Genomic DNA, 27,452 nt, shown 5'->3' on the forward strand with positions numbered 1-27,452 from the left:
GACAGAAGACAAGAACAACATTAACAATGACATGGAAATTCTGCATCGTCATGGTGCTCATCATGAGACTGATTCTGTCATAACACACACCAACATCAATGCGCCGAAGGAACGAGAATCTCTAAAATATCTGTCCAGTCTGAGGGGACTGAGAGGAGGCCTGATGTGACTTGGCTGAGCTTCTGTGGCTCACAGTGAGTTATTTCAGATTCTTAGGGAGAGCGGAAGGGGAGCCCAAGTGGAAGTTACTAGGTCCTTTGCCCACTGCTGATAGTTTCATATTCATCACCTCGTTTTCTGGATAATATTTTCTCTCCTCAGCAGACCTTCAGTCACAGACTCTGTCAAACTACATTCATGATGTAGTCCAATGGGTCACTTTCTGGACAGGGAGTGAGGAGGCCTGAGCTCTAGATCTGGCTGTAATTTCATCCAGACATGGGACCTTGGTCAGGCTACTTCCCATTTCTGGAACTCAGTTGTGTCATCTTTTCATTGAGAGGATCGGAAAGAGTTTCTCTGCAGCCGCTTGGTAGCCACTGTGTTGTTAGCTCACTCACATCTATTCTCAAGCCCATTCTTCCTTGCCTTCCTTCACCACTGAGGCTGCACAAGAAATACACTCCATTTCCCAGCCTCCCCTGCAGCCAGGGGCAGTCATGTGACATGGTTCTGCCCAGTGAGCCTGCAGGGAAAGCCCCTTGGGGTTTTTAGCAAAGCTTTTGTTTTCCTAATCAGGTGAACAGATGCAGATGCTTTTCTGCCCCTGCCTTGATCATAGGTGTGCAGTTAGGAAGTCAACATGAGTGAGGATGATATGAAAATGCTGAGTCAGGTGGATCAGAAAGACTGAAAGAGCCTGGCCCACATAGACCCTGGATCAGCTGTACTGCCTCTGAAAATGCTTGAGAAAAATAATTCCCTGCCTGTTGGAACCCTTGTGGGCCAGATTTTCCATTATTTATGGTTGAACACATTTCTGACTGACACAATTCACTTCTAGTTTTTGTATTCATGACTCAGTTATAATCAGTCCAGATCTAGGCCAAGGTCTTTGATGGAGTGGAGGTGCTTCAGCCACAAAGAATTATCTGCATCTTTGAGTTCATCTGAACATATAGCACCAAGAAATAAGAAGGAGATCAGTGTTGCTTGGCAGTAATGGTGTCCATTTATAATCAATTTTACTTAGCCCATCACAGGGTTTGCAAACTGGAAATTCAAATACTGCCCATTTCCAGGAAAGCCTGGAATTTTAATGCCTTTGGCACCTCGCAAGGTATCTATCTGATTCATATAATCTGGACCAAATATTAATGATAGCTCTGGCTAGATCTTGCAAAGTTTGTTTCTCCAAGTAAATTCTACTACAGCTTTTATCTCACTAAAGGAGGTTTTCAGTGGCCCTGCAACTTTGCTAGGAAATCAAAGTGTCTAAGTGACAAGTCTGTGGCTGAGTTCACAGTCTAGAAGCTGGCTCTGGGCTCTGGCACATGGTCTCATACTAGAGTCTCACCCTGGCATCTATCAGTCACCCTAGGGTTAAGGCACATGTACTCAGGGGGCAGCTCTCCAGTCAGTCTGTTCTATAATAGCTGCTTGACTCATCCAAGAGTTATGCTTCTTTTGGTTCAAGGGACTTCATTACATACCAAACAATCAGTCTGAGTTATCAGGAAAATGAGAGGGAGGGAAGGCAATGCAGATCCGCCAGACGAAGGGTAGTGTCTGAGGGAGAACCAAGCCAACTTTTCACCTTAGGAAAAACTTGCAAAGGCTGTACTCCATTATCCAGAATCCTGTAACTCAATGTTTTAGAGATGACCTGGACTCAAACTGTTTTGGCAAGAAGTAACCACCATTGTTTGCTGAAGTCCATTTTAGAATAGGCAACACTGTACATATGAAAACAGACTTGTTACCCTTCTCTTAATAGATAAAGCTTGTATTTAGAAAGTTTGCCCTTTATTTGGTAGAAGAGGTGCCTCTGTACATCTTTTGAGAAGAAAGATGTGTAATTAAGGGATTCAGGAAAAAAGGTTAGATGGTAGCATAACGGAAGGGCAAGTATGAACATTAACACACACCTCCCATTGGTCCAGGGTCATTAAAGGGTCAAGGACCTAAATGAGAAGGACATAAGAGGTGCTTAAACAGAAAGAGTTATCTGTGTCTTGACACCCACAGAATACACAATATCAAAGTGATGAGCTGGACATCAGTGTTGCTTGGTAGGCATTTTTCCTTTCCATCCATAAATAGCCTTGTTTATTCAATCATAGGAGTTGCCAGCTGGAAGCCAAATAGTGCCTAGAGGCATGTGGGTTTTTTTTTCTCCCTGACAAGAATGCTTTCTGTGAGATAAGCACCTCTCAGTTCTCCGCAGTCCCTGCCACTAATTCGTCTACATCTTTTATTGGGGGTTGGCGATGTGCTGACTTTACCCCAGGTGCTGGGAAGAAGTCGGTGAAGTCCCTGCCCCCATGGTGTGCCTTCAGCTCCACCCAGGTGACTTGACACGGTCACATACTTTCCTGACCCCCTGAAAGTATTTGCGTTTGTCATTAATTGAGAGTGAGCAGTCACTGGCAGTTGGTCTGTGGAGAGCACCAGAGTTTCGCTCACAAGGTCTGTGGTCCCATTCAGAAGGCAATTAGCCTCCAGCTCAGGAAAGGACTGAAAGAAAAAAATTACATGGAAACTGGACAAGATCACTCTGGTTGGTTGGTGTCCCAGTTCAGCTATCTACTGGGAAGCACAAAGTGGAACCCATGAGCACTTGGGGGGAATTGATCCCATCTCTAGGAAATCGGATGTTTCTTGCCTGTTCTACAGGCGTGTTCCTGACTTGCTTAGACGTGAGCACAGGGCAACTACTGGGAGTGAAGATAAGTGGGATTTAATTAGCTGTGTGATGGGAGAAGGGCACCCAACCTCCTCATTGCTTAGTTAGCTCACTAGCCCAAGAAGAGATTTGTCACAAGGCTCACACTGTCTTGTTATGTAAATGTCCTGTTCCCTGCTCAGTCTAGATTTAAAAGTCGAAAAGCACCGTCTACAATTGTGTGAAATAAAGCTATATTTAGCGCCGGACAGGGTTTTGTTCAGATGAAAAAGCTGGTGAAGATTCAGAGGTGCTGGCAGGGAGCCCTGTATGGGGGAGAAACGAAAATCTAAAGCAGCCTTCCTGCTTTATTGCTTACAGCCCCAGAGACACGAGCTGAATGGCACAAACAAAGCATGATCCCAGAGCCAGAGAGGGCTTTCTATGATGGCAGCTGACATTACTCTGCACTTTCATTGTAAGATGGATCCAATGTGACAGGTCCATGGTATCAGATAAGGGAGAGGCGAAAGTGTGGAGAAAATCAGCTGACAGAATAGGGGCCGCTGCAGAACAGGAAGGCTGGACTCAAAGACACTCATGGCCAAGGGCCCCACAGATGACAGAATGAAGACGGCCAGTGTGGGTAAGTAGTAACCAAATTCAACCTTCTGACGATCAAAGAAACACAAACAACAAATTTACTAAGTGCCAGGCAGATGCACGATTCCTTTTCAAAATGCTTAGTAGCCAATACTGCTTTTCCAGGGTGGAACAGGGGCTTTCAGGTGTTGACCTGGCAGATATGTATTTCTTGTGAGGCACCGACACTCCCCAGTCTCCACTGTGGTCACCACTGAGAGCCTGGGTGTCCACCTCTAGGGTCTGGTTTGTGTCACAGCCCTTTGTGGAACACTGAATCCATAATATCAATTTCACAATCACCAGCGTATAACCAGTAGTCCATGCTTGGGGTACAGAAGGTGATGAGAAACCTCCAGTGTTTCCTCCATCACTCACTAGTGAGGCAATGAAACAAGTGTCCATCTCAACAAAGACTCAGCTTCCTGCTTGACGGTAACCAACAACAGGACCAGTTCAGATCTTTAAGGAGGCGATGTACCACTCTGAGGCGGGAGCCTGCCCCAGTGGCCATGTCAATGGACTGGAGGAAGAAGACCATGTCAGGACCCAGTCATAAATCCCAGCTGGATCTTTTCTCTTCTCTCTGAGGACCGCGGGGCAGGGCAGACTCTGCCTTTACTTTTGTCTCACTTCCCACCAACTTATTTTTGCCTTTTCATACTGTTCATGGGGTTCTCAAGGCAAGAATGCTGAAATAGTTTGCCATTCCACTTCTCCAGTGGACCTTGTTTTGTCAGAGAAGACTCCTGGAGTGCGAGGGGAGCAAAACACTCAATCCTAAAGGAAATCAACCCTGAATATTCAGTGGAAGGACTGAAGCTCATGCCCTTTTTCTTCCTATAAAAACATGTTTCTGGAACAAATTCTCCCTCCTTTTACTCTTCCTTATAAACTGTTTTCCAAAGACTCGCAGCATGTAAAGTGTCACCAGGCGGAGATTCTGAGTCTTTAGAATTCAAAAGAAGAAAATATCTCCATCCTAAACCCTAGATATCCCTGCTTATTTGCAACCCTTGCAAATTCTCCTAAGAATGTTCCAGTATCGTCATTCATTTCAAAGCTTTGTGTTGGACAAAGAACTACAAACTCATTCCAAGCTGGAATACGTGTTCATGCTCCTTGCCAGAGTGGCTCCAGCTTGTGAACGTGTGGGCAGCAGGGGCTCCTTAGGTGCCTGGCTTAATAGAAAGAGAAAAGGGTGGAATGTCGGAGGGCTGATCCCAGGTCCAGCTCCACCCTTGGCTGTGTGAGTGCACGTGTGTCTGCCAGTCTCAGCTGCACCAAATCAGATCCAGTGTCTGGCTGTGTGGTGAACTGGGATAGTGACAAAGGCCTGGGGCATCTATTCATGTGTAAGCCTTGATACACATGTAAGCCTTGATATGACAGCGCTTAATACAATGTGGGGAAAAAAAGGCTTTGAGGATTAAATGATGTGTTCAGATTTCTGGGGCAGAAGAGGGAATTTCCTAGTTCCACCTCAGGGATGGTTCTGATACCTATAATAAGCCCTAAACACATAGAAGCTGAAGGGGCATTGATATTAGGGTTTTTGTGAGATTTAGAAGTGGGCAAAATGCTTTGAGGTCCATGGATCCATGACACGTCAGCAGGGTCTTGCAACAGGCCTCCTTTATCCATACTCAGCAGGTATGGCACTTAGGGCCCATCATTCTTTTAGGAGGCCCATGAAAATGTTTTACCTTCTTTGAAAATCGGAAGGAAAAATGAATTCTTAGGTCTCGGCACGTGTCTTAAATACATTTTGTTGTTGTTCAGTTGCTCAGTCGTGTCTGATTCCTTGCGATCCCATGTTGACTACAGCATGCCAGGCTTCCCTGTCCTTCACATCTCCTGGACTTTGCTCAAACTCATATCCATCGAGTCGGTGATGCCATCCAACCATCTCATGCTCTGTAGTCCCCTTCTCTTCCTGTCTTCAATCTTGCCCAGCATCAGGGTCTTTTCCAGTGAAGTCAGTTCTTTGCATTAGGTGGCCAAAGTATTGGAGCTTCAGCTTCAGCATCAGTGCTTCCCTTCCAGTGAATATTCAGGGTTGATTTCTTTTAGGATTGACTGGTTTGATCTCCTTGCTGCCCAAGGGACTCTCAAGCGTTTTCTCCAACACCACAGTTCAAAGGCATCAACTCTTCAGTGCTAAGTGTTTTTTATTGTCCAGCTCTCACATCTGTACATGACCACTCTTTTCTTCTGAGGAGCTGAAATCACCATCTGCAGTGATTTTGGGGCCCCAGAAAATAAAGTCTGTCACTGTTTCCATTGTTTCCCCATCTATTTGCCATGAAGTGATGGGACTGGATGCCATAATCTTCGGTTTTTGAATGTTGAGTTTTAAGTCAGCTTTTTCACTCTCTTCTTTCACCTTCATCAAGAGGCTCTTTAATTCCTCTTAGCTTTCTGCCATAATGGTGGTATCATCTACATATCTGAGGTTATTAATATTTCTCCTGGCAATATTGATTCCAGTTTGTGATTCATCCAGCCCAGCATACATAATACATAGCATTGATCTTTATACCAACGTAGTTGTAAAATATGGTTTTCAATGTTTTTTGTGGAGGAAAGTGTTCACAAAGGCAGAAGTGCTCAGGCCCACAGAAGTCATTAGCTGGCTCTGGTCCTGCTGATCTGGAGCCTCTGTGGAGGTGTCTAGCAGGGCCAGTTCCTGGGGTAGATGTGGGCAGCAACAGCCTGGTGAAGGGCCTGAGCAGGCGGGCCCCTAGATGAGGGTCATAAACACGTGGGAGACCCTTGCCCTAGATTCCCCCACATAATGGAGAGAGATAGTGGGAATGAGTGGGTGCGCTGGTCTTGTGGTTTCCTAGTGGAGATGGATCCTAAGGTGACCTCCTCACTGTGTACACACCAGGCCATGAGGCTTAGGAAATTCAGGTTACACTGTATGACTTCGGGGATATAATCTCTCTGAGCCTCAGCTGTGAAATGGAGATAACACCATCCAGCTCAAGGGGTTTTCCAGAAGATGCCATCAGTCAGAACACAGAGCTGTCCATGTCTACTCAAACCTCTCCCCCGTGCCCTGCTGGCTCAAGGTGGGCACATTATTGGTGAGGGCTAGTGGCTTAGACACTTTTTATTATGTACTGTGTTCTTGAAACAACTTTCCTTGATTACTTGTTTTCTTTTTTTCAATACTTTGAAACATTATTTATTTGTTTATTTTAGCTGTGCTGGGTCTTCGTTGATGCGTGGGCTTTCTCTAGTTGCGGCGAGTGGGGGCTACTCTCTAGTTGTAGAGTATTAGCTTCCCATTGTGCTGGCTTCTCTTGTTGTGGCTCCCAGGCTCTAGAGCACAGGCTCAGTGGTTGTGGCCCACGGGCTTAGGTGCCCCGTAGCACGTGGGATCTTCCCAACCAGGCATCAAACCGGTGCCTCCCGCATTAGCGTGCAGATTCTTAACCACCGGACCACCACAGAAACCTTTACTTGGTGTTTTGAAAAAATGCTTTTTAAAACTTTTTTAACCAAAAAAAGTTACACTTTGCTGCTGTTTCCCAATTTTTTTCTCTTGCTAAGTAAGAATATTTCTTTAAAAAGTTGCCATGCTGTAGTATTATCTGCCCTCAGTATAATTTCATAAAAAAGGGATACCTTAACACCCGGAAGTGGAAGATGTAGTGTCAGAATACAGAACAGTCTGTCCTAAGAAGCAACAGGAGGCAACTGCCACTGACACACACACGTGCACAGACCCTCTGTTTCCTGGTAGTGAGCACACTGAACCATGTATGCTGACAGGCAAGAAAAACCAGGTACGCCATTGCCTAGCTGGGCAACTGAACAAGCCAGGCACTCAGACATCATCTGCTGTTTCCTAGCATCACTAATTTAATTCAGGCCTTCAGGAGGCATCTGCTCTCTGCCAGGCACTGCCCTGGGCCCTGCCGGGGATGCAGAGCTGAGTAAGCATGGCCCCTGTCCTCAGGGGGCAGAGACAGGAGATGGGTAGGAAGACCCCCAGCAGACAGCAGGAGATAAGTCCTACTCTACCCTGGGAGCCACAGGCTGAGACCTGTAGAGAGACAAGCAGGTTCCGTTAGCATGTGACTTTGGGGTGTGTCTGGAAGCACTCGAGAGATGAGCAGGATACTTCCGGCTGAAGGGAGTAAAGACCTTGGAGATGAGGCAGCATGACGCGCACAGGGAATGGCACTGCAGTCCAGGGTGTGCAGAGGGTGACAGACGGGAGAAGAGAGGGGGGCCTGGGTCCCACAGCACCCTGAGGGCCAGGCTCAGGGGTCTGCATCTTGAACAGCTGCTGATTCGGCGCCATCGCAGGTTTCCGCTGCTGTTATCCAGAGCTGTCATTTTTGTTGTTTAGTCTCTCAGTCGTGTCCGACTCTGCGACCCCATGGACTGCAGCACGCCAGGCTTCCCTGTCCTTCACCATCTCCTGGAGTTTACTCAAACTCATCCATTGAGGTGGTGATGCCATCTAACCATCTCATCCTCTGTCATCCCCTTCTCCTCCTGCCTTCTATCTTTCCCAGCATCAGGGCCTTTTCCAATGAGTCAGCTCTTTGCATCAGAACTGAAGAATGAAGAGCTGTCATTTACTGAGTGCTTGCTGCATGCCAGGCTCTGAGAGCCTCATTTAATCTAGGATCCTCCCTATGATGTAGGAACTATGACTACTCTATCTTATAGATGAGGAACTGTGGTTTGCCCTGAAGGAGCCAAGACCCACACCCAGGTCTGCCCCATTTCAAAGCCTAGGTTCTTAACATGCCAGCTTGAGAGGATGAGGCTTTAGGAAGGTAATTCTGATTGCTAAAGGAAGGACAGACTTAGGGCCTGGGAGAATCAGAGGCAGAGATGAGTGTAGGACATGATTGCTGCAGGTTGACTCCCAGGTTGCAAGGGTTGAGGTGGGGCAGCTGCCGTGGGAAAAAATGGATGAAAGGTACACTGTTCTGGCAGGAGAACAGGAAGAATGCTGTGGTCGTGAAGCGAACAGGGACAGGGCAAGATGCTGCTGTGCTTTCCAGCTGAGGGGTCTGGAAGAAACTCATGCCATTCAAGATTTAAACATTGAGAGAGAGAAAATCTCATTAGACTTTTGAAATAAGGAAAAAAACATAAGATTCCAAAGCTCCTTTCTCACAGCCCAGGAGACAGAGTGATTGCCAGATGTCAAACTGGAATAACCCCCAAATCACTGGTTCAGTCTATATTTTGAATCTAGCTATTTTTCTCTCTGCCTGTAAGGCATGCGGGATCCTAGTTCCCTGGCCAGGGATCAAACCCACAGCCCCTACATTGGAAGTGTAGAGTCTTAACCACTGGACCACCAGAGGGAAGTCCCTGAATCCAGTAATTCTGATGTCAAGGCTTCTGTGCAGGTTTTAGGGGTAGGGGAACAGTCTTCGTAGTTGGCTTTAGTAAAAACAAGAACAGGGTACACAGGTGGGGCTCTCCAGTTTTCCTTTCAGCCCTGTGACAAACGGATGTTCTTTAAGGGGCGAGCAGGGGACTGTGGACATCCCAAGTAACAGAAAAAAGCTTTAACAGAACCTTCTAAAGACATGCTGGCTCCCATGAAGGAATTATAGGCAGAGGAGAAAAGTCTTCAGTGTTCAAGTTGCGTAAAATGCATACAGGACCTCACCTTCTCTCCTGGGATATCTTGCTCCTGAGAAGGCCCTTTGAGGGGAAGCGAGAAGGAAGGAGGGATGCCAGCTCAGCGTTAACGTATGCCCCCCTGTGCCGGGTCTGACCCCAGATTGTTCAAGGTTTCATGTAACCCTCACAACAACCTTACGTGGAGGCTGTTTTCATCCCATCTCGAGAGAGGAGGAAACCGTGGCTCAGGGAAGAAGACGCATGGCTGGGACTGGAGCCCAGAGGCTCTGGTCTCTGAAGCCCACGCTCCTTCCCACCAGCCACACCACCTCTTCCACCAGCATAATTCCCGGGACGTAACAGACTGCAGAAAGTGACGGAAGAACAGAATCTAACTGAATAATCAAATCCATGAACAACAGAGAGAAGGGCCTGCAGCCTCCACCAAGTGACACCAATCAGAATGAGCTTGTTGATTTGTATGTGCTATGTGCTAAGTTGCTTCAGTCGTGTCCGACTCTTTGCCACCCTATTGTAGCCCACCAGGCTCCTCTATCCATGGGATTCTCCAGGCAAGAATACTGAAGTGGGTTGTCATGCCTTCCTCCAGGGGATCTTCCTGACCCAGGAATCGAACCTGAGTCTCTTACGTCTCCTGCACTGGCAGACAGGTTCTTTACCACTAGCGCCATCAGGAAAAAAGTGAACGTGAAAGTTGCTCAGTGGTGTCTGACTCTTTGCGACCCCATGGACTATAATACAGTCCATGGAATTTCTCCAGGCCAGAATACTGGAGGGGGTAGCCTTTCTCTTCTCCAGGGATCTTCCCAATCCAGGGATCAGACCCAGGTCTCCCACACTGCAGGCAGATTCTTTACCAGCTGAGCCACAGGGAAGCCCATGTTGATTTGAACACCAATGAGCAAGCCACACACCCAAACCTGAGATCTCCCAAGGGACCAGCTCCTGCTCTGAGCCTTGCTGAGCCTACCTGAGGTGGAGCCTCTGGGGCAACCAGAGTGAACGAGAATGTGGTGTCTGAGGAAACCTGCTCCAAATGTGATCCAGACTTCCCAACCTGCTCATTACTGTTCTGTCCCACATTGCAGGTGCTGCCTTGGCTCTCTGAAATGCTCCTATCAAACCACCAGAGCAAGCAAGGAAATTTGTCCAAATGCCCTGATTTCATGTATTTTTTTCTTCCTCAAAGGTAAGAAAAGAAACTCCATATGCCATCCTAAATAGATGACAGAAATCTGTTAGAAAAATTCAGTGCAAATATGCTTCAGTTCTCATGAAACATAAGGCGCTCCAGCGATGCCTCTACCACCCGTCAAAATATATTCTCCATGAACAGACTCACGTCCCCAGAGAGTGACTTGATGAAAGAAGGTGGCACAGAATTGTGGAAAGAAATTGGAGCACGGACCTAATAAATTAGCATGTGTAATCAACTGCGACATGAAATGTAACAGAGATTAGAGAATGGACCGCTAGGGATGTTTGGGTTCTGAAATCATCTAGATTTTGATGGTCAAAGATATCTGTGAAAAAAGTAAGATTATTTTTGATGGTGATGATTGAAATGAATTTTTAAAAGTCTGCTATTTGCACATTTAGTTTAGTTACGGAGTTAAACCCACTGGTCTGGATGTCTCTCTGAGGTCATTTTCTCTCCCTTCCTGAGTGGAGTCCTTGTAGTCTGATGTGGGCACCTGAGCATGGCTGCTCCAGGATCTGGTGATGATGAGAGGAAGGGAACGCTGGGGCCACTGCCTTTGACCAAACCTGCCCGGGCAAGTCTTCAGCAGCAGGATTCCCTCCCTGACCATGGTACTCATGGTTGTCGATCTCTTTTGCTTTTTTGCACTCTGTCTGTTCTTCAGAAAATCAGTTCCTGATACTCACTGGAAACACTTCCCCATGGCTGTTGGTAAACAGGGTTCTGCCAGGCCGCGTGCTTGGCTCTGAAGTAGCCTGGTGACACAGGAAACCACCTTCCACGTTCACTTGGAAAGGAGGTGGCACCTGGCAACCAAGGCGATCTTCATAAATAATAGGATCCTCCTGCTGAAATCTTTCCAGGTTCTTCCTGTCTCACGCAGAACAGAAGCCGATGTCCTCTGCACGGCCCACGTGGCTGGCTTGCTCTGGCCCCTACCTTCTCCTCATCTCTTTCCTCGGCTACGTTGCCCCAGCTACTCTTCATCTTTAGGCGGTTCCTTGAACTTGTCAAGGTCATTTCCACCTTAAGGCCTTGCATGTATTTGCCTGGAAAGCCCTTCCTTTAGATCTTTGCCTGACGTTTTTCTTCTTGTCCTTTGGGTTTCAGTGGAAAGCACAGTCGGTCAGAAAAGTCAGGACCATCCAGGACACATCCTCCTCCCAGCACTATTCATGACTGTCCTGCTGAATCTTCTCTTGGGCACTGGTAACTGTGCACACCTTCCACTGTGTGTGTTTACATACTTCTCAGCTGTCACCCAACAGCAGGGAAATTCCACCAGAGCAGGGACCTTTCCTCGCCAGTCCCTACTGTATTATTCTAGCTCTTAGAATAGTTCCACAGTTATTTGTTGAACAAATGGTAAATGAATAGAGATTCAAACTCAAGAACTTGTGCTACCACTTCTCACGGGAAGTTGGCATCTTTTCTGTCAGTGTCTCCTGGACACAATGCTGGGCCTGCCAACCAGGGATGGCCGTTCATTTCTTCATTTGGGTGAACACTAAGGACCTTCATCTCCTGCCACATCACGTCCTCCCGAAGAACAAGTGCACATATGTCTCAACACATTTATTAAAAATTGATCTCTGCCTGACCAGGGGTAAGAGGTGGGTGGGTGGTAAGTAGGAGATAAATCATGAGTTAAATTAAGAATATTCTAGACCATACTTCTGAACTATTTCATTGCATCCTTTACTAATATCTCATAAGTTTAATTACTCTACCTTTAAAACAAAATGTGCTCTTAATAGGTTCTCTTTATTTTTCTAAAAATTTCTAAATTATTCTTTATCAGATGATTTTTTGAATCCTTTTGAAAAGTTAAAAAACTTCTGGTTCAGATTTTTATTTGAATTACACTAAATGTCTATCCTCATTTTGGAAGAATTCTTTGCATGGTCTTTCCTACCAGCAAACTGGTAGGTTTCTTAGAGATCTGCAGTTTTCTTGTTAAGTTTTAACTTCACATTTTTTTTTCCTATTATGGATGGATTCGGAGAAGGCAATGGCACCCCACTCCAGTACTCTTGCCTGGAAAATCCCATGGATGGAGGAGCCTGGAAGGCTGCAGTCCATGGGGTCACTGAGGGTCGGACAAGACTGAGCAACTTCACTTTCACTTTTCACTTTCATGCATTGGAGAAGGAAATGGCAACCCACTCCAGTGTTCTTGCCTGGAGAATCCCAGGGATGGGGGAGCCTGGTGGGCTACTGTCTATGGGGTTGCACATAGTCGGACACGACTGAAGCAACTTAGCAGCAGCAGCAGCATGGATGGATTGTTGTTTAGTTGCTAAGTCATGTCCAACTCTTTTGTGACCCCATAGGCTGTAGCCTCCCAGGCTCCTCTGTTCAGGAAAATTTCCAAGCAAGAATACTGGAGTGGGTTGCCATTTCCTTCTCTAGGGGATCTTCCTAACCCAGGGATCAAACCCATGTCTCCTGCATTGGCAGGCGGATTCTTTACCCTTGAGCCACCAGGGCATTTCTGTTTTATCTCCCCACCCCTCCAATCTAGTTTGAGATTCATATCTGTAAATCTTAGTTATGAAATGGGGAGTTCTCATGGAAACCCTAGAACCCCTTGAGCTGTACTGTGTATTGTGCTGAATGATCTGGATTTGTGAATAGACCTGCTCCTACTAGACCTTTTCTTTGAATAAGATGAATTTTTATTTTGCATTCATTTGCATCAAATTTGCTATATTCTATTTTTTAAAATTGAAGTTGATTTACAATGTTGTATGCGTTTCAGGTATACAGCACAGTGCTTCAGTTAAACATATCTATCTATCCTTTCTCGGGTTCTTTTTCATTATAGGTTATTACAAGATACTGAATATAGTTCCTTGTGCTATACCATAGGTCTGACTTGTTTATCTATTTTATATTTAGAGCACAGAGTTGCTGTTTTCTTTTACAGGTTCTTTGTAACTCCGGTAAATGATTTTGATCTCTGATTTTACCCCGGGGATCCTTTCTATTTCTCCACACAGTTTTCTCCCATTCTATGCAATAGCTATTTCAAACCCTCTCCACAATCCTGACAATCCAATTTCACCATCACCTCACTTTCAGAAGGCAAACTTGCCTTCTAGTTCGGGGAGCTAGAGATGTAACCAAGCAGGACCCTATAGGGAATTCCCAGGACAGACTCTCCCATGTCCTCTGCCTGCCTCTCGTTTATAGAAAGACTTTACCTTCCTAAGCCAAACCGGAGTTCTAAAGATTAAATTTAATACATTTAGAAGTGAGAAAATGCAGAAACAAAGGAAAACAGTCAAGCAAGACAAAATAATAGTTTAGCCATTAAACAAAGTCAAAGACCTTTAGTTCCTCTCAAGGGCTATAGATAATGTTTTGAGCCATGTCCTTTGAGCTGTTTTGCAGACACTGAAACCCCCGTCAGGTGGGCCGTGTTTACTGCGTGCTGACCACCATCATGAAGGCCCCAGACGGGATGGAGTCAGAGGGTCGATGATGTTGATCCCCGGTTACCTCACCACCAACCGATCAGAAGAACGTATACGAGCCGATCATGCACCCTGCAACCCTCTCCCTCACCTTGTCTTTGAAAACCTTTCCCTGAAAGCCAGCGGGGAGTTCCCGCCTTGTGGGCATTAGCAATCCCCACTCTTGCTTAGAGCTCTGCAATAAACCCTAACTTTCTTTCACAAGCCGGTGTCAGTGGGTTGGCATTACTATGCATGTTGCTTCAATAAGTGGGGCAAGGGGTTTGGGGAGGCTTAGAACATAAAACAAATTTTGTTCATCTTCCTAAACATCAAATTTACCCACTTACTTATATCTGGACCATTCTGATTTTGCTGTTCCAATGCTGACACCCAACCTGTGTTCTGGACCTCATCCCCTCCATTTTCCCAAAACTCCCTATTGTTGGACACTTAGGTTGCTCCAGAGTTTTCCTAATATAAAAGTATAACGCTCAATGAGCTGCATTGTGATATACCCTTGGCTGCTTGTCTAGCTATTCCTTAGGATAAATGATCGAAAGTATATTTGCTGGATCAAAGGGTATGCACACTTTGATTGCTTTGAGTTACCAAGTCACCTGTGCTAATATGTGCTGCTTTGTGTGCACTAGACTGCCAGGTCCTCTGAACTCTTACCAACATAATTTATCGTCCTTTTTAATCATTAATTTGTTAGGCAAGTGGCATTTCATTATTTCAATTTGCATTTTTATTGCTTGTCTGAACAAAAGCTAAACTTTGCCCTGTTCATGGCTGTCTTCCCATTGCCTCAGTGTGCTTCTGCTGAATGGAAAAAATGAATGAATGTACAGAACATATGCCAAGTTCTGGGCTGGGTGTTGCATTGAATACAGTTGAGATATAATGAAAATTGAATATTTTTTCATATGCTTATTGGTCATTTACCTTATTCTTTTTTGTTTTTGGTCAATTGTCTGCTTATGTAGACTGCCCTTTTATCTACTAGCATTATGAGAATATTAATTCTCAAGGGCTTAGCTCATCTTTTGCCTAGAGAGGAAGATGTTCTGCTGAAGTCCTCATGATCCAGGAGAGAACCCATAACTCTCTTCCCAACCTCAAAGGCTCCTACCCCATACACGGAGGACAAGAGTGTGGGGATGAAAGATGCCAGTGACAACCCGGTGAGATGAAACCTCATCTGTTCAAGCACTGTGGATAAAAGCTGTAGCTCTAAGTGGTAAAGCTTCTACTTTTCCCTACAGTCAGTTGTTTAATAGAATCTTAGGAAAGAGGTGTTGATTCCTCAACAGGCATAAGGCCTACTGAGATCAGTACAGCTTGTAAGATACAAGTTAGGATTGAACCTTACATTCAAATTAGCACCAACTGAAGACAGAGACACGCTTCTCAAATAATGCTGCCTCGAGTGAGAGACACTGAACCCTCATGGGGATGGTGAGCCATTTTTAAGGGTGAGACACGTATGGACAGTTCTTGACTTTATGTCAACACTGTGGTAGCAACAAGTGTTTCACAACACGTTAAGCTGCAGAGACCTTCAGCTCTAGGCTTTCTCAGACAACAGTCAGTCTGTCTGCTTGACCACTGACCACGACTGTGTTTCTATGTGACTTGATACTAATCAAGGAGGAGTGGCTGTGAGAAGATGTACAGATTTATCTCTGATTTGCAGAGAAAGGCACTTATTACTTTTTGCTCAGTACTTTGATGAGAACTATTTCATGAAACTGTGGATAGGGGAGATACCTGCTGGTCTGTGACTCCCTTGTGAAAATAAAACACAATGATTCAGTTACCTGTGATAATTAATAAACAAAGACATTTAAATAATGCCTTTAAGACATTGCGTGTACGGATTTGACTATAATGCAAGAAGTTACTAATCTGGGTCTTCAACAAACACTCATTTTCCAAAAGTTTGACACACAGGACATCTTCTGTCATATAAATAGTGTCATAAATGATGCTTATTTCAGGAAACAAAAATGTGTTTAACTCATGACATGTCTAGAGCCATGACTCTTTGGAGCCAGAAGGGACCTTGGGGGTCTCTGCTGTAAGCCTGGGAGATAAGGGGTTTGTGGGAGATCTAGCCCCTGCAGGGAGCCTTCAAACTCCGGCCAGGAGTTCCTGGCCCTTCTTTGCATCCTGCCCTCAGGAACGCAGCACCTACATATCTAGAGGCAGATGGTTCTAAGAAGCACTTTAGCCAGCCCTTTCTCCTATAACCATTGGCACGGTTACCTGCCTAGTGGTGGAGGAGAAGCATATGCTCATTCCTGGGCTTGAAGGATCCCAAGGTATGGAAGGTTGACCACTGAGGTTCAATGGAACCAAGATGGCTTCAGTTAAAGATATAACCCTCTAGGAGTCCAGGTTTCTGGACTAGCGCCAAGCTTTACAAGCTGGTTCTTCAGGTAGTTAAAACACAGATGGCAGTGATCATCCTTAACTCATCCTCAGGCGTGGAACCCCCAGCCAAACTGAATCAGCTGTAGGGACCAGTTCTGTCTACAGCCAAGGGCTGACTCCTGTCCAGAAAAAGCCTATTTCTAAAATGGTTCCTCTGCTGCTGGACAAGACTATGAAGCCCTAATTTCTACATGGGTTGTCATACTAAGGACACTGACCTGCCGCTGATGTCCCTGTGTTGATGGGAATATGCAGATTATTCTGCTTTGGACCCCAGATTGCAGAATCCGCAGTAGAGGCAGGAGGGACGTGAAGTCTGGATGAGGCTCTGTCTGTAGGAGGGATCCTCCGGGTCAGGCAGAGGCTGCTAGCCGTCAGCTAGGCTTTTGGATTTCCCCACTGCTCAGTCACACGCACTGCAGGAAGTGTTTGTGACCTGGGGCTCCATGTGTTCTCTGCTTTGGTTACTGTCTCAGTCTGGTTTCCCCAGAAGCAGACCCCAAGACATGGCTTCAAGTGCTTGGAGTTTATTTGAGAAGTGGTCCCAGGGACCAGTGAAGGAGTGGAGAAGAGAGGCAGGGAAGGGAAGACAGCCCGCTTGAGCTGGTCCTCACTGCGGGTGCCCAGAGCAAGATCTATTGGGGAAGTCAGGCATCAGTGGGCAGCATACATCCCAGAGTCATTGCCCCAGCGGAGGCGAAGGAGCTGGAGGATTTATACTCTATCAGTCACTGGATAGGGCTCTTTTCGGGGAGGGGAGCATGGCCTAGACTGCGCTTCTAGACCAGTGTCTAGAGTCTAGACACTCCCAGCCTGCCTTCTGCACAGGAAGGGGTGCTCCTGCTGTGTCAGGGAACCCCACGCAGGTGGACCGTGGGCCAATGTGCAGCAGCACGGGAAAGAGATGAGGTGAGCACTAACAGCTTCTGGAACAGTTTCTTTAGCTCAGATCCACTCCCCAACCGAGCTGTGTGTGTGTCTGCATGTGTGTGCTGCACAGACTAGTTGTGGTCATATTACAAGAGAAGTCATAATTACTCTGATCCTGAAGGTGGGAACCTGGGAGGTTCTGATGCAGTATTTCCCCATCCCATTCTTCAGAGCATGACAAAGCACCACATGTGGCTAGAGACCTCTGGCTTGACACAGCACGCGTGGATGGGAAATAGGCACTAAGCTCTTCCTTCAGTGCTAGCACGGGGGTGTCATTTCACAACAGTGAAGTTTCTTTTCCTTGAGGTTGTTAAAGGGGCTCTGAGGTTATTACTGTTTGCTGGGCTCTGGCTTTGTGTTACCCCTATGCTGTAAAATTCAGTTGTCTCAACTCTATAAAGGGGCATGGTTATACCCATTGTACAGATGAGGCCAACGTGCATTTGTCCAATCAACCATGAAGACCCAGACAGGGTCCTAGGGATAGATATAAAAACACATGGGAAAAAAAAAAAAAAAACACATGGGCTTGTTGACATGCTGGGAGCAAGTTCAAGGGCCACAGGGCAGCTCCAGCCACTGAGTGGAGAAAGGACTGGAGGGGCCACAGAGGGCAGCTAGGAGGCAGGTATAGTGAGCAGACAAGAAAAGGCCTAGACTTAGAACCAAAGTCCAGGGTTTGCAAGCTGCATGGTTGCGTTTCACATGCTGTCTAACCCTGAAGCCTCTCTCTACACCCTTCTGATTCTAAACAACCTTCCATAGATGAACCTCTATTTCTGTTTTCCTTTAATCAGAGTAACCCATTCTTGATGGAGAAAGATATATTAATTTTCTCTTTTGGTTTGCTATCTGCGTTTTTATATACACTGATTTGTGGTTGGTGGTGGGAAAGACTTTAACTTTGGGAAACTGGCACATTTGGGAGTTTGGATAAAAGCGACACCCCTAATTTCCTACTCAGTGAGGGCACAGGGCAGGGTGGAGGCAGGAAGGGTCAAAGTGCCCAGGACTTTCCTCCGTTTCCTGTTCACAGTCCGCCCAGGAGAGCCCAGTACAGATGGGTGGCTGTGCCTCCAGAAGGTGAAGCTCGCAGTTGAATGGGGGTAGAATGTTCCGGACTCATCCCAGCCCGGCACCCCACTGGTACAGCGTGAGTTGGGACCACGAGGCAGCAAAGTCAGTGGGATGTGGAGTCATCGTAAGAAATAACACACTATGCTTCAGTCGCCATCAGGCTCTCAGCCCTAGCAGACAAAATGTGACTGTCACGGGCCATCGGTTCAAGCAACAGAGAGGATCAAAGCTCATAACCGTAGAGGAGGCAAGGGATTGGAGCCCACATCCCAGGGAAGGGCTGCTTGTGAAGGCCAGAATCCGCTCTCCGCCCACAGACGTGCCAGGGGAAAGAGGGATACGCCATCCCCAGGCACATGAACTGGCTGGTTTATGAGGCAGGATTCAGTGGTTATGGAGGATGGGCTGGGAATGAGTGAAAGGCAGAGTGTGAGGTGCTGGAAGGTTCAGGGGCTCAGCCACGAAGGACGGTGCAGACTGCGCTATGGTGGTCCCTCCTGGGCTGGCCAGCCCCCTGCTTAGCACCCCGGCTTGGCCGCTGAGCAGATGAAGGGGGCTCATGGACTATATATATATATATGGGTTACCAGCAGTCATTAGCTTAGAGAGCCTACTCTCAGAATAGGGAAAAAATGGATCCTAAGTACAAAGAATTCGAGATAGTACCAGACAAGATCTAATCTGAGTTTCAGAAGCAGCAGCGTATGAAGGAAGGAGCCTGTGACTTGAGGCTCCGAAACTCACTAGCTGTGGGCCTCGAGTGAGGACCTTCGCTAGTCTCAATTTCTCCCTCTGCAGCACCGGGCTGTGTCTGCCACAAAGGTTTTACATTAAATGAACTAACACATGCAAAGCACCAGACACATAGGAGACGCTGAACAAATGCTGGCTTCTCCCCTGCCACCGGAGGCAGCAGGGGTCAAGTCTAGGGTGGACGTACTTAGGGAGGAGCTGTGGGGGGAACCCAGGCATGTCATGGAGGGTGGTGGGAGAGAGGCTGGGATCCCCTTCTGCCAGAGGTAGGGTCTATTTTCTGTGGTTTTCACACCATGTCCCTTGGAACTCGGTGGCCTACTTGGGCTTGGAAGGAAGAGAGGACGGTGGGACTGAAGATCAAGTGATTGGGGTTTTGGGGACCCCTCGGAGCAGCAGTGTTTGTATCTGATTAGAACCCTGGGATTCCATATAAGGTTTGTGTTTGTATCTGATTAGAACCCTGGGATTCCATATAAGGTTTGTGTTTGTATCTGATTAGAACCCTGGGATTCCATATAAGGTTTGTTTGGGAAAGGTTCTAAGTAAGTCAAGCCCAAAGCTGAAAACTGCAGAGATAGTGACCTAGAAGGCAACTTTCAGTGCAAAGACTTTATACTATGACATGAAGCTTTAGCGCTGGCTAAAAGAGGGCTGGCTAGAAGCCCTCAATCCACAGGAAACATTCCTCAGGGGGAGGGTGGTGCGAAATAACACAGCTCTTACCAGTAAGAGAGACTGTGGGTGCTACATTACAGACTCGAAAGACAGCAAGGGCTGTCTTGATGAAAGATGGGATATGAGAGGTCTTGGGAGATATCCAAGGACACACGGGGCTGTTTTCCTGATTGAATAACTCTGCATTAATCAAGTCAAGTTTTCCTGGGCTCTCCCAAGTGCACAGGGATGGGCATTTTAGAGAGTGCTCTTTGGGGTCTCAGCACATCTCAGCACAAATACAGAGCCTCACCCCAGCGGCAAGAGACCAGGCAGAGACTGGGCCGTGTGCTGTGACTGCACAGCCCTTACCTTCTTCAGCTCTTCCTGGACACTCTGGCTGTTGTCTTCAGAGGACAGACTTTCCTTCTGGTTCTCAGACTCGGTCTTGGGCTCGGATTCCTGATCCTCCCCAGAAGAAGTCTCCCTCTCACTCATTTTCCTTGCTAGCTCGTACAGCCTGTTCCTCCGTTTCTCTTCTGTGGTGTCTGTGCCGGCCCGGGGATGCCGAGCCTCACTGCTGATGTCAATCTCTGGTAAATCACCTGGCACCTGAAGGAAAGCCAGAATCACGAGCTGAAGACCCTTTATCTATAGCCATGTTGTTCCCGATAATCTCCGGGTAAAGGTCAGTCCTTTACATCAGGCTTCCCTGATGGCTCAGCGGATAAAGAATCTGCCTGCAAGGCAGGAGACATAGGAAACGTGGGTTCAGTCCCTGAGTTGGGAAGATCCCCAGGAGAAAGAAATGACAACCCACTCCAGTATTCTTGCCTGGGAAATCCCATGAACAGAGGAGCCTTGTGGGCTCCAGTCCATGGGGTTGCAAGAGTCAGACATGATTTAGCAACTAAACCACCAAAGGTCAATGAAAATGAAGGTAAACTAAACCAGGAAAATGAGGCTCTTGCTTGATCTGCTTTCCCTATCGATGAGCTCTCACTTTTTATTCTTACTTTCTCAAACATATGCATTTTAACACTTTGTTAAAACTTTAGGCAGAACCAATGCAATACTGTAAAGCAATTATCCTTCAATTAAAAAAAAAAAACAACTCTAGGCAGGTGAGCATCTGTAGTCAAAAAAGTGAATTCACTGTTTTTCATTTGCAGAATACTTATCCAGTGGCTAATAAGGGCAACACTGTGCTGGTACTGAGGATGCAAATCTGAGCAAACCTCCACCAGCTCCCAGTGGAAGAGACACTAAAACCCTGCTAAGTGCAGAGCAGCTGGGAGTTAGGGAAAGCTGGCTTGTGGAAGTGGTGTTTGAGTTGAGATTCAAAGTGCAGCAGTTACCCAGCTAAAAGGGAGAGAGGAAAGAACTGTATTCAGGACAGATCACAAAGATTTTGAGATGGTGTGAGGCTCTTGTGCACACGTAAGGAATACTATGCCACCTTCCCTTGATAGTCACACAATTATATCTCTGGCTCCTACCATCTCCTAGAGCTCCCTCCATGAGCAGAGCCCTGACTGGGCCTGGGAAACTCCAGGAAGACATGGAAATCGTTAAGTCTCACTCTGTTCTCCACCTCATGTTGGACAGACGTGTATGGAATTTTAACAAGATAACCCCCAGCGTACCATCAGGGCCCACTGCACACAATATTAGCTTTTGAATTTCCTCTTTGAGTTGTTCTATCTGTTTAAAAGGCTTGGTCTTTCATGACTTTTATTCTTTATTGAAGAACTCCCCAAGAACAAAGAGAAAATGTACTAATTCTGTAAACAAAACTCCTTCCATCTTGCAATTATTATCTGGGTTCATTGGACCCTTTTATAAATCTAAGACACATGAGATTTTTATGATCTCATTTTCCTTATCTTTGGAAATATTTTGCTGTTTTATCATCCTGGGACTTATCTTTCATCATTACTCATCAATTTTGCTTAAAAAGAGACTAGAATAACAAAAGAGAAAAATGGAATTACTTAGAAGGATGATTCAACATGGAAATAAATCATCACCATTTTGAGTCTGCTTTTAGCTCACTGTATACAGTTGGGAATTCAAAATTTTTCATAATGGCAAAAGAAAAAAACTGAGAGAACAACATTTCACAATTATTAGATGACTCAGAAGATGAATTTGGAGAGCAGCTCCACAGACTCTAACGATGATGGACGAAATGGGTTGTCTAAGTAAAATCTCAGACTAAGAGTCTTCAGATGACAGTGTCCTAAGTGAATTTTCTCAGACCCAAGAATCAATAAGTAAACAAAGAATCGATGAGTAAACAAAGAATCAATGAGTAAACAATGTATCTATCAGGATAAGAGAAAAGATGGTATTTTCATTCAGTTCATCATTTGATAGGAATGGCTTCATCACACAACATTTCGCAACAAGAATCTAGACCATCCTGTTCTGTTAAAAAGGTGTGGCAGATTCTTTATGAAGTTCATGTATCAAATTTGCTTGATTCAGTTTATAATTGGACAAATGCTTAAGGGAGCTGTTTATATAAAGGCAATTAAAAGGAGACAGATGATAGAAGTGAAAAAAAAAAATCACTGGGCTGATAAACAGGGTCCCTTGGATGATAATTTTTTTTTTCTGGCCCTGAGTAAGAATCAATGGTGAGGACCCCAGGATGCTTGAGAAGGAGGAATCCTATGGTCTTAGGACTTGGTGGGAGCTCCACGAGAAGAATGGTCTCTGAGCAGGTTCTTGAGAGATGAGGAGCATTTTAATATGTTGAGATAGGCATTGTTGGTGAGGAAGCAGCAGGACAGTTAAGACCCAGGGTGCATGAAGCTGCTCGGCACAGTTAGAGGAATAAGGCTCAGAGGTGGAGAGCATGGGGAGCTTTGGGGTGTGGAGAAAACAGGCCTGGGTCAGACTGCAGAGGAGTAAGCGTCTGCCAGGTGGAGCTAGTGGTAAAGAACCCACCTGCCAAAGCAGGAGACGTAAGAGATGAGGGTTTGATCCCTGGGTTGGGAAGATCCCCTGGAGGAGGGCATGGAAACTCACTCCAGTATTCTTGCCTGAAGAATCCCATGGACAGAGGAGCCTGGCAGGCTACACTCCATGGGCTCACAGAGTTGGACACAAATGAAGCGACCTAGCACAGCACAGCAGGCGTCTGTCTAAGCAGTGAGATTTACCTGTCAAGTACCTCCGGGCTCTTGGGTCTCCCCAGGCTGCTGGGTGGCACCAAGGGCACTCAGAAGCTGGCTCATGGAAGATCTTGGGTGTTCCTGGAAAGTGAGCACCCAGGAGCTCCCTAGAGTAGAAATGAGGGTAGCTGACCAGGAGCTGCACGACAGGGTTGGAAGTGGATGAAAGTGAGAGCCGAGGTGGGGCCTGAGGGAGAGATCCAGGGTTCTAATTGAGCACACAAGGGGCGGAGCCTTAGACACTGGCAGGATGCCCAGGCTGGGGGGCAGTGGAGATAACTTGATGAACAGGGGCCCCATCACTGAGAGATCTGCAGGGACCAGGAACACTGCTCGGCTCTCGGAGGACACCAGAAGGCCCCTCACAACCCAAGATGGTGAAGGTGGAGAAAGTGGAGGGGTTGGATGACTGGTTATTTACTTTAAAAATACAGCTTTAAACAGACAGTTGCAAGCAGCTAAGCGTCTGTTGGATTGGCTGGTTTTACATTCCTGGCTCTTCAGAGTGGGGAGACTGATGAGGAAATTTAAGGAAAAAAGTTGCCTTTTCTTTGCACATTTATATTTAGTGTGTGGAGTGCGTGTGTACATGCTCAGTTGTGTCTGACTCTTTCTGACCTCATGATCTGTAGCCCACCAGGCTCCTCCGTCCATGGGATTCTCCAGGCAAGAATACTGGAGTGAGTAGCCATTCTCTTCTCCAGGAGATCTTCCCGACCCGGGATCAAACCCTAGAATCCTGCATTGGCGGGTGGATTCTTTACCACTGAACCACCTGAGAAGCCCCTAATGCTGCTGCTGCTGCTGCTAAGTTGCTTCAGTCGTGTCCGACTCTTGCGACCCCAGAGACGGCAGCCCACCAGGCTCCCCCGTCCCTGGGATTCTCCAGGCAAGAACACTGGAGTGGGTTGCCATTTCCTTCTCCAATGCATGAAAGTGAAAAGTGAAAGTAAAGTCACTCAGTCATGTCCGACTCTTAGCGACCCCATGGACTGCAGCCCACCAGGCTCCTCCATCCATGGGATTTCCAGGCAAGAGTACTGGAGTGGGGTGCCGTTGCCTTCTCCGCCTACTGTGGAGATTCTGGCTAAATAACGGTGATGTTATTGTTGTTCAGTTGCTAAGTCGTGTCTGACTCTTTGCGACCTCATGGACTATAGCCAGGTTCCTTTGTCCTCCACTATCTCCCGGAGTTGGCTCAAATTTATGTCCATTGAGTTGGTGATATTATCTAATCCTCGGCCACCCCCTTCTCCTTTTGCCATCAGTCTTCCCCTGCATCAGGGTCTTTTCCAGTGAGTTGGCTCTTCATATTAAATGGCCAAAGTACCAGAGCTTCAGCTGAAGCATCAGTCCTTCCAATAAATATTTGGGGTTGATTTCCTTTAATATTTGATCACTGGTTTGATCTCCTTGCAGTCCAAGGGAGTCTCGAGAGTCTTGTTCAGCACCACAATTCAAAAGCATCAATTCTTCAGCGCTCAGCCGTCTTTTTGGTCCAACTCTCACCTTCGTACATGACTACTGGGAAAACCATAGCTTTGACTGTATGGAACTTTGTTGGCAAAGCGATGTCTCTGCTTTTTAATATGCTGTCTAGGTTGGTCATAGCTTTTCTTCCAAGGAGCAAGCGTCTTTTAATTTCGTGGCTACAGTCACTGTCCCCAGTGATTTTGGAGCCCAAGAAAATAAAATCTGTCATTGCTTCCATATTTTCCCCTTCTATTTGCCGTGAAGTGATGGGACCAGATGCCATGATCTTAGTGTTTTGAATGTTGAGTTTCAAGCCATCTTTTCACTCTCCTCTTTCACCCTCATCAAGAGGCTCTTTAGTTCCCCTTCACTTTCTGCCATTAGATGGTATCATCTTCATATCTGAGATTATTGATATTTCTCCTGGAAATCTTGATTCCAGCTTGTGATTCATCCAGCCTGGCATTTCTCATAATGTTCTCTGCATACAAGTTAAATAAGCAGGGTGACAATTTACAGCCTTGTTGTACTCCTTTCCCAATTTTGAATGAGTCAGTTGTTCTATGTCTGGTTCTAACTCTTGGTTCTTGACCTGCATACAGGTTTCTCAGGAGACAGGTAAGGTGGGCTGGTACTCTCATCTCTTTAAGAGTTCTCCACAGCTTGTTGTGATCCACACAGTCAAAGTGTAGTCAATGAAGCAGAAGTAGATGTTTCTCTGGAACTGTCTTGCTTTTTCTATTATCCAATGAATGTTTGCAATTTGATCTCTGGTTCCTCTGTCTCTTCCAAACCCAGCTTGTTCGTCTAGAAGTTCTCGGTTCCTGTACTAAGCCTAGCTTGAAAGATTTTGAGCATTACCTTGCTAGCATGTGGAATGAGTACAATTGTATGGTAAAATTTAAAATACCTTATGACAGAATACTCATTAAGATAAACTAGCATATCTTCTTTTCCAAGAGGTTCTCTGTGGTCTGCAAATTCTTTATACTAATCTTTAAATTTTTGTTTTTGTTTCATTGATACCCTAAAAAAAGCACATTGTGGGTTACCGGAGCAACCACCTTGCCACCGAGTGCTGCCAGGGGATTGCCATTTCTTTGTTTGATTTATGCTTCTGGTGGTGCTAACAGGTCTCTTACATTGACAGTATTTAAGTTTTAATGCAGCCATCCTCAAACCGGATACCCTCTGACAATTCTTGGGTAATCCATGAATTCCCAAGATCGAGAACCACAGAGGTGGACATAAATGGAGGCAATGGGGACGTGAGGGGTGGAGGAAGGAACTGGAGGGTTCCTGTGGCTGAGCACGGCCATGTGGCATGGTTGAACACTGCTCCGGGTGCTGCACACACAGAAGCTCATTCCAGAGGCCCAGTCGTTCCCTCTGTATCCCTGAGGACACTAACATGAGTAGCCTGTCCAAGGTCATGTGGCTAGAGCGTGGCTGAGCTGAAGACGGCCTGACCCTAAAGGCCAAGCTCTTTGCATTCTTCCAAGATAAAGCTAGAAGCTCCACACTAACCCACACTCCTTGGAGGGAGACCAGATTGCAGAACCACAAAGCAGGGGAAGAACCCGAGATGCAAATGATTTAACCTCTTGTTTCATAGGGGGAAGAAAAGTTATGACCAACCTAGATAGCATATCAAAAACAGAGACATTACTTTGCCGACTAAGGTCCGTCTAGTCAAGGCTATGGTTTTTCCTGTGGTCATGTATGGATGTGAGAGTTGGACTGTGAAGAAGGCTGAGCGCTGAAGAATTGATGCTTTTGAACTGTGGTGTTGGAGAAGACTCTTGAGAGTCCCTTGGACTGCAAGGAGATCCAACCAGTCCATCCTAAAGGAGATCAGCCCTGGGATTTCTTTGGAAGGAATGATGCTAAAGCTGAAACTCCAGTACTTTGGCCACCTCATGCGAAGAGTTGACTCATTGGAAAAGACTCTGATGCTGGGAGGGGTTGGGGGCAGGAGGAGACGAGGACGACAGAGGATGAGATGGCTGGATGGCATCACTGACTCGATGGACGTGAGTCTGAGTGAACTCCGGGAGTTGGTGATGGACAGGGAGGCCTGGCGTGCTGCGATTCATGGGGTCACAAAGAGTCAGACACGACTGAGCGACTGAACTGAACTGAACCGAGGAGATCCTTTTTCTAGCGGCACTCTGGCGATGGGTACTCTCAGATTTTCTCAGGCCCCCTTTCCTTCAGTCAGCCTAGTGGTCTGTCTTTATAGACCTTGGAATCCTGCCTGCCTTAGTTCAAAGCAGTTTTTCTCCACCTCAGCCTCATCACCATCATCATCCAGATTCTCCGCACGTTTTAAGGGAGGAAAGTCAATGTCTTCCAGGCTGGACAACCCCGGTCCTAGCATCACTTTTCCAGAGCTTGCCTTTCAACTGTCAGTCACTCGAGGTGGGGCGGTGGGAACCTCTGAGTCTCCTCCCTCTTCTTCAAAGGAGCCTCGCTAAAGGATTACTCTCAGATGTCACACGTCAGCCTTCACTGAATAGACCCGGGTGTCCCAGTGGCCCTCGTCAGCCCCAGTGATGAAAGATGCTGAACCTGACCTAAAAATCAGAATTTCGGCAGCTTGCTTTTAGATATTATTTCAGTCAACTACAGAGGAAAGCCCCAACCGGCTAACTAACCCTAGAGACTCTTTACACAGCAAATGGCTGTGGTTCTACTTGCAAATTCCTTGGCATACACAGTGATCCCGAATTCGAGAACAGCAGAAAGAGCCTGGGGCTGGCCGACTCCACCTATGTCCCGTTTCTTCTGCGGGCCTGGGAAAGCTCTGTCTCTGGTGCCTTAAGGTGGAGGTTTATCCTCTCCCGATGTATTGATGTTAACCCCAAACTAGATTTATTCACATGCTGTACTCTGGTGAATAAGGCATTTTAAAAAATAACTGGTGTGATAAGAACAGTCATACCTACAAAAATATATGTCAAATCCTTGGTCAGCTTAAGAGGGTGGAAATGGGAAGGTGGAACCTGGAATTTTAGACTTAATACTGAAATACATCTGCCTGCCTTGAGGAGCACTCCTCCCCGTGCGAGGGTCTGAGTTGGGCCAGTGGAGCCGCACAGGGCGGCCCGGGCCTTGGGGACCAGTCTGGTAAAGGGGGTTATGTGAGCTTAGCACCTGGATGTCAGCTGGAAGGCTCAATTTTA

At 46.5% G+C, this 27,452-nt stretch overlaps 1 protein-coding gene across 1 annotated transcript in view; it reads right to left on the bottom strand.

Annotated features, from left to right (window-relative positions):
• LOC120867792 (myosin VIIA and Rab interacting protein) overlaps window positions 1-27,452 on the bottom strand; it is a 221,453-nt gene that overhangs the window by 20,723 nt on the left and 173,278 nt on the right. The window contains exon 11 of the mRNA XM_040246181.1: window positions 19,985-20,224. Within this exon, the coding sequence (XP_040102115.1) occupies window positions 19,985-20,224 (240 nt within the window). The remainder of the gene's footprint in view (window positions 1-19,984; window positions 20,225-27,452) is intronic.

Source organism: Oryx dammah, unplaced genomic scaffold, assembly GCF_014754425.2.
Source record: "Oryx dammah isolate SB20612 unplaced genomic scaffold, SCBI_Odam_1.1 HiC_scaffold_9, whole genome shotgun sequence".
Lineage (NCBI taxonomy): Eukaryota > Metazoa > Chordata > Mammalia > Artiodactyla > Bovidae > Oryx > Oryx dammah.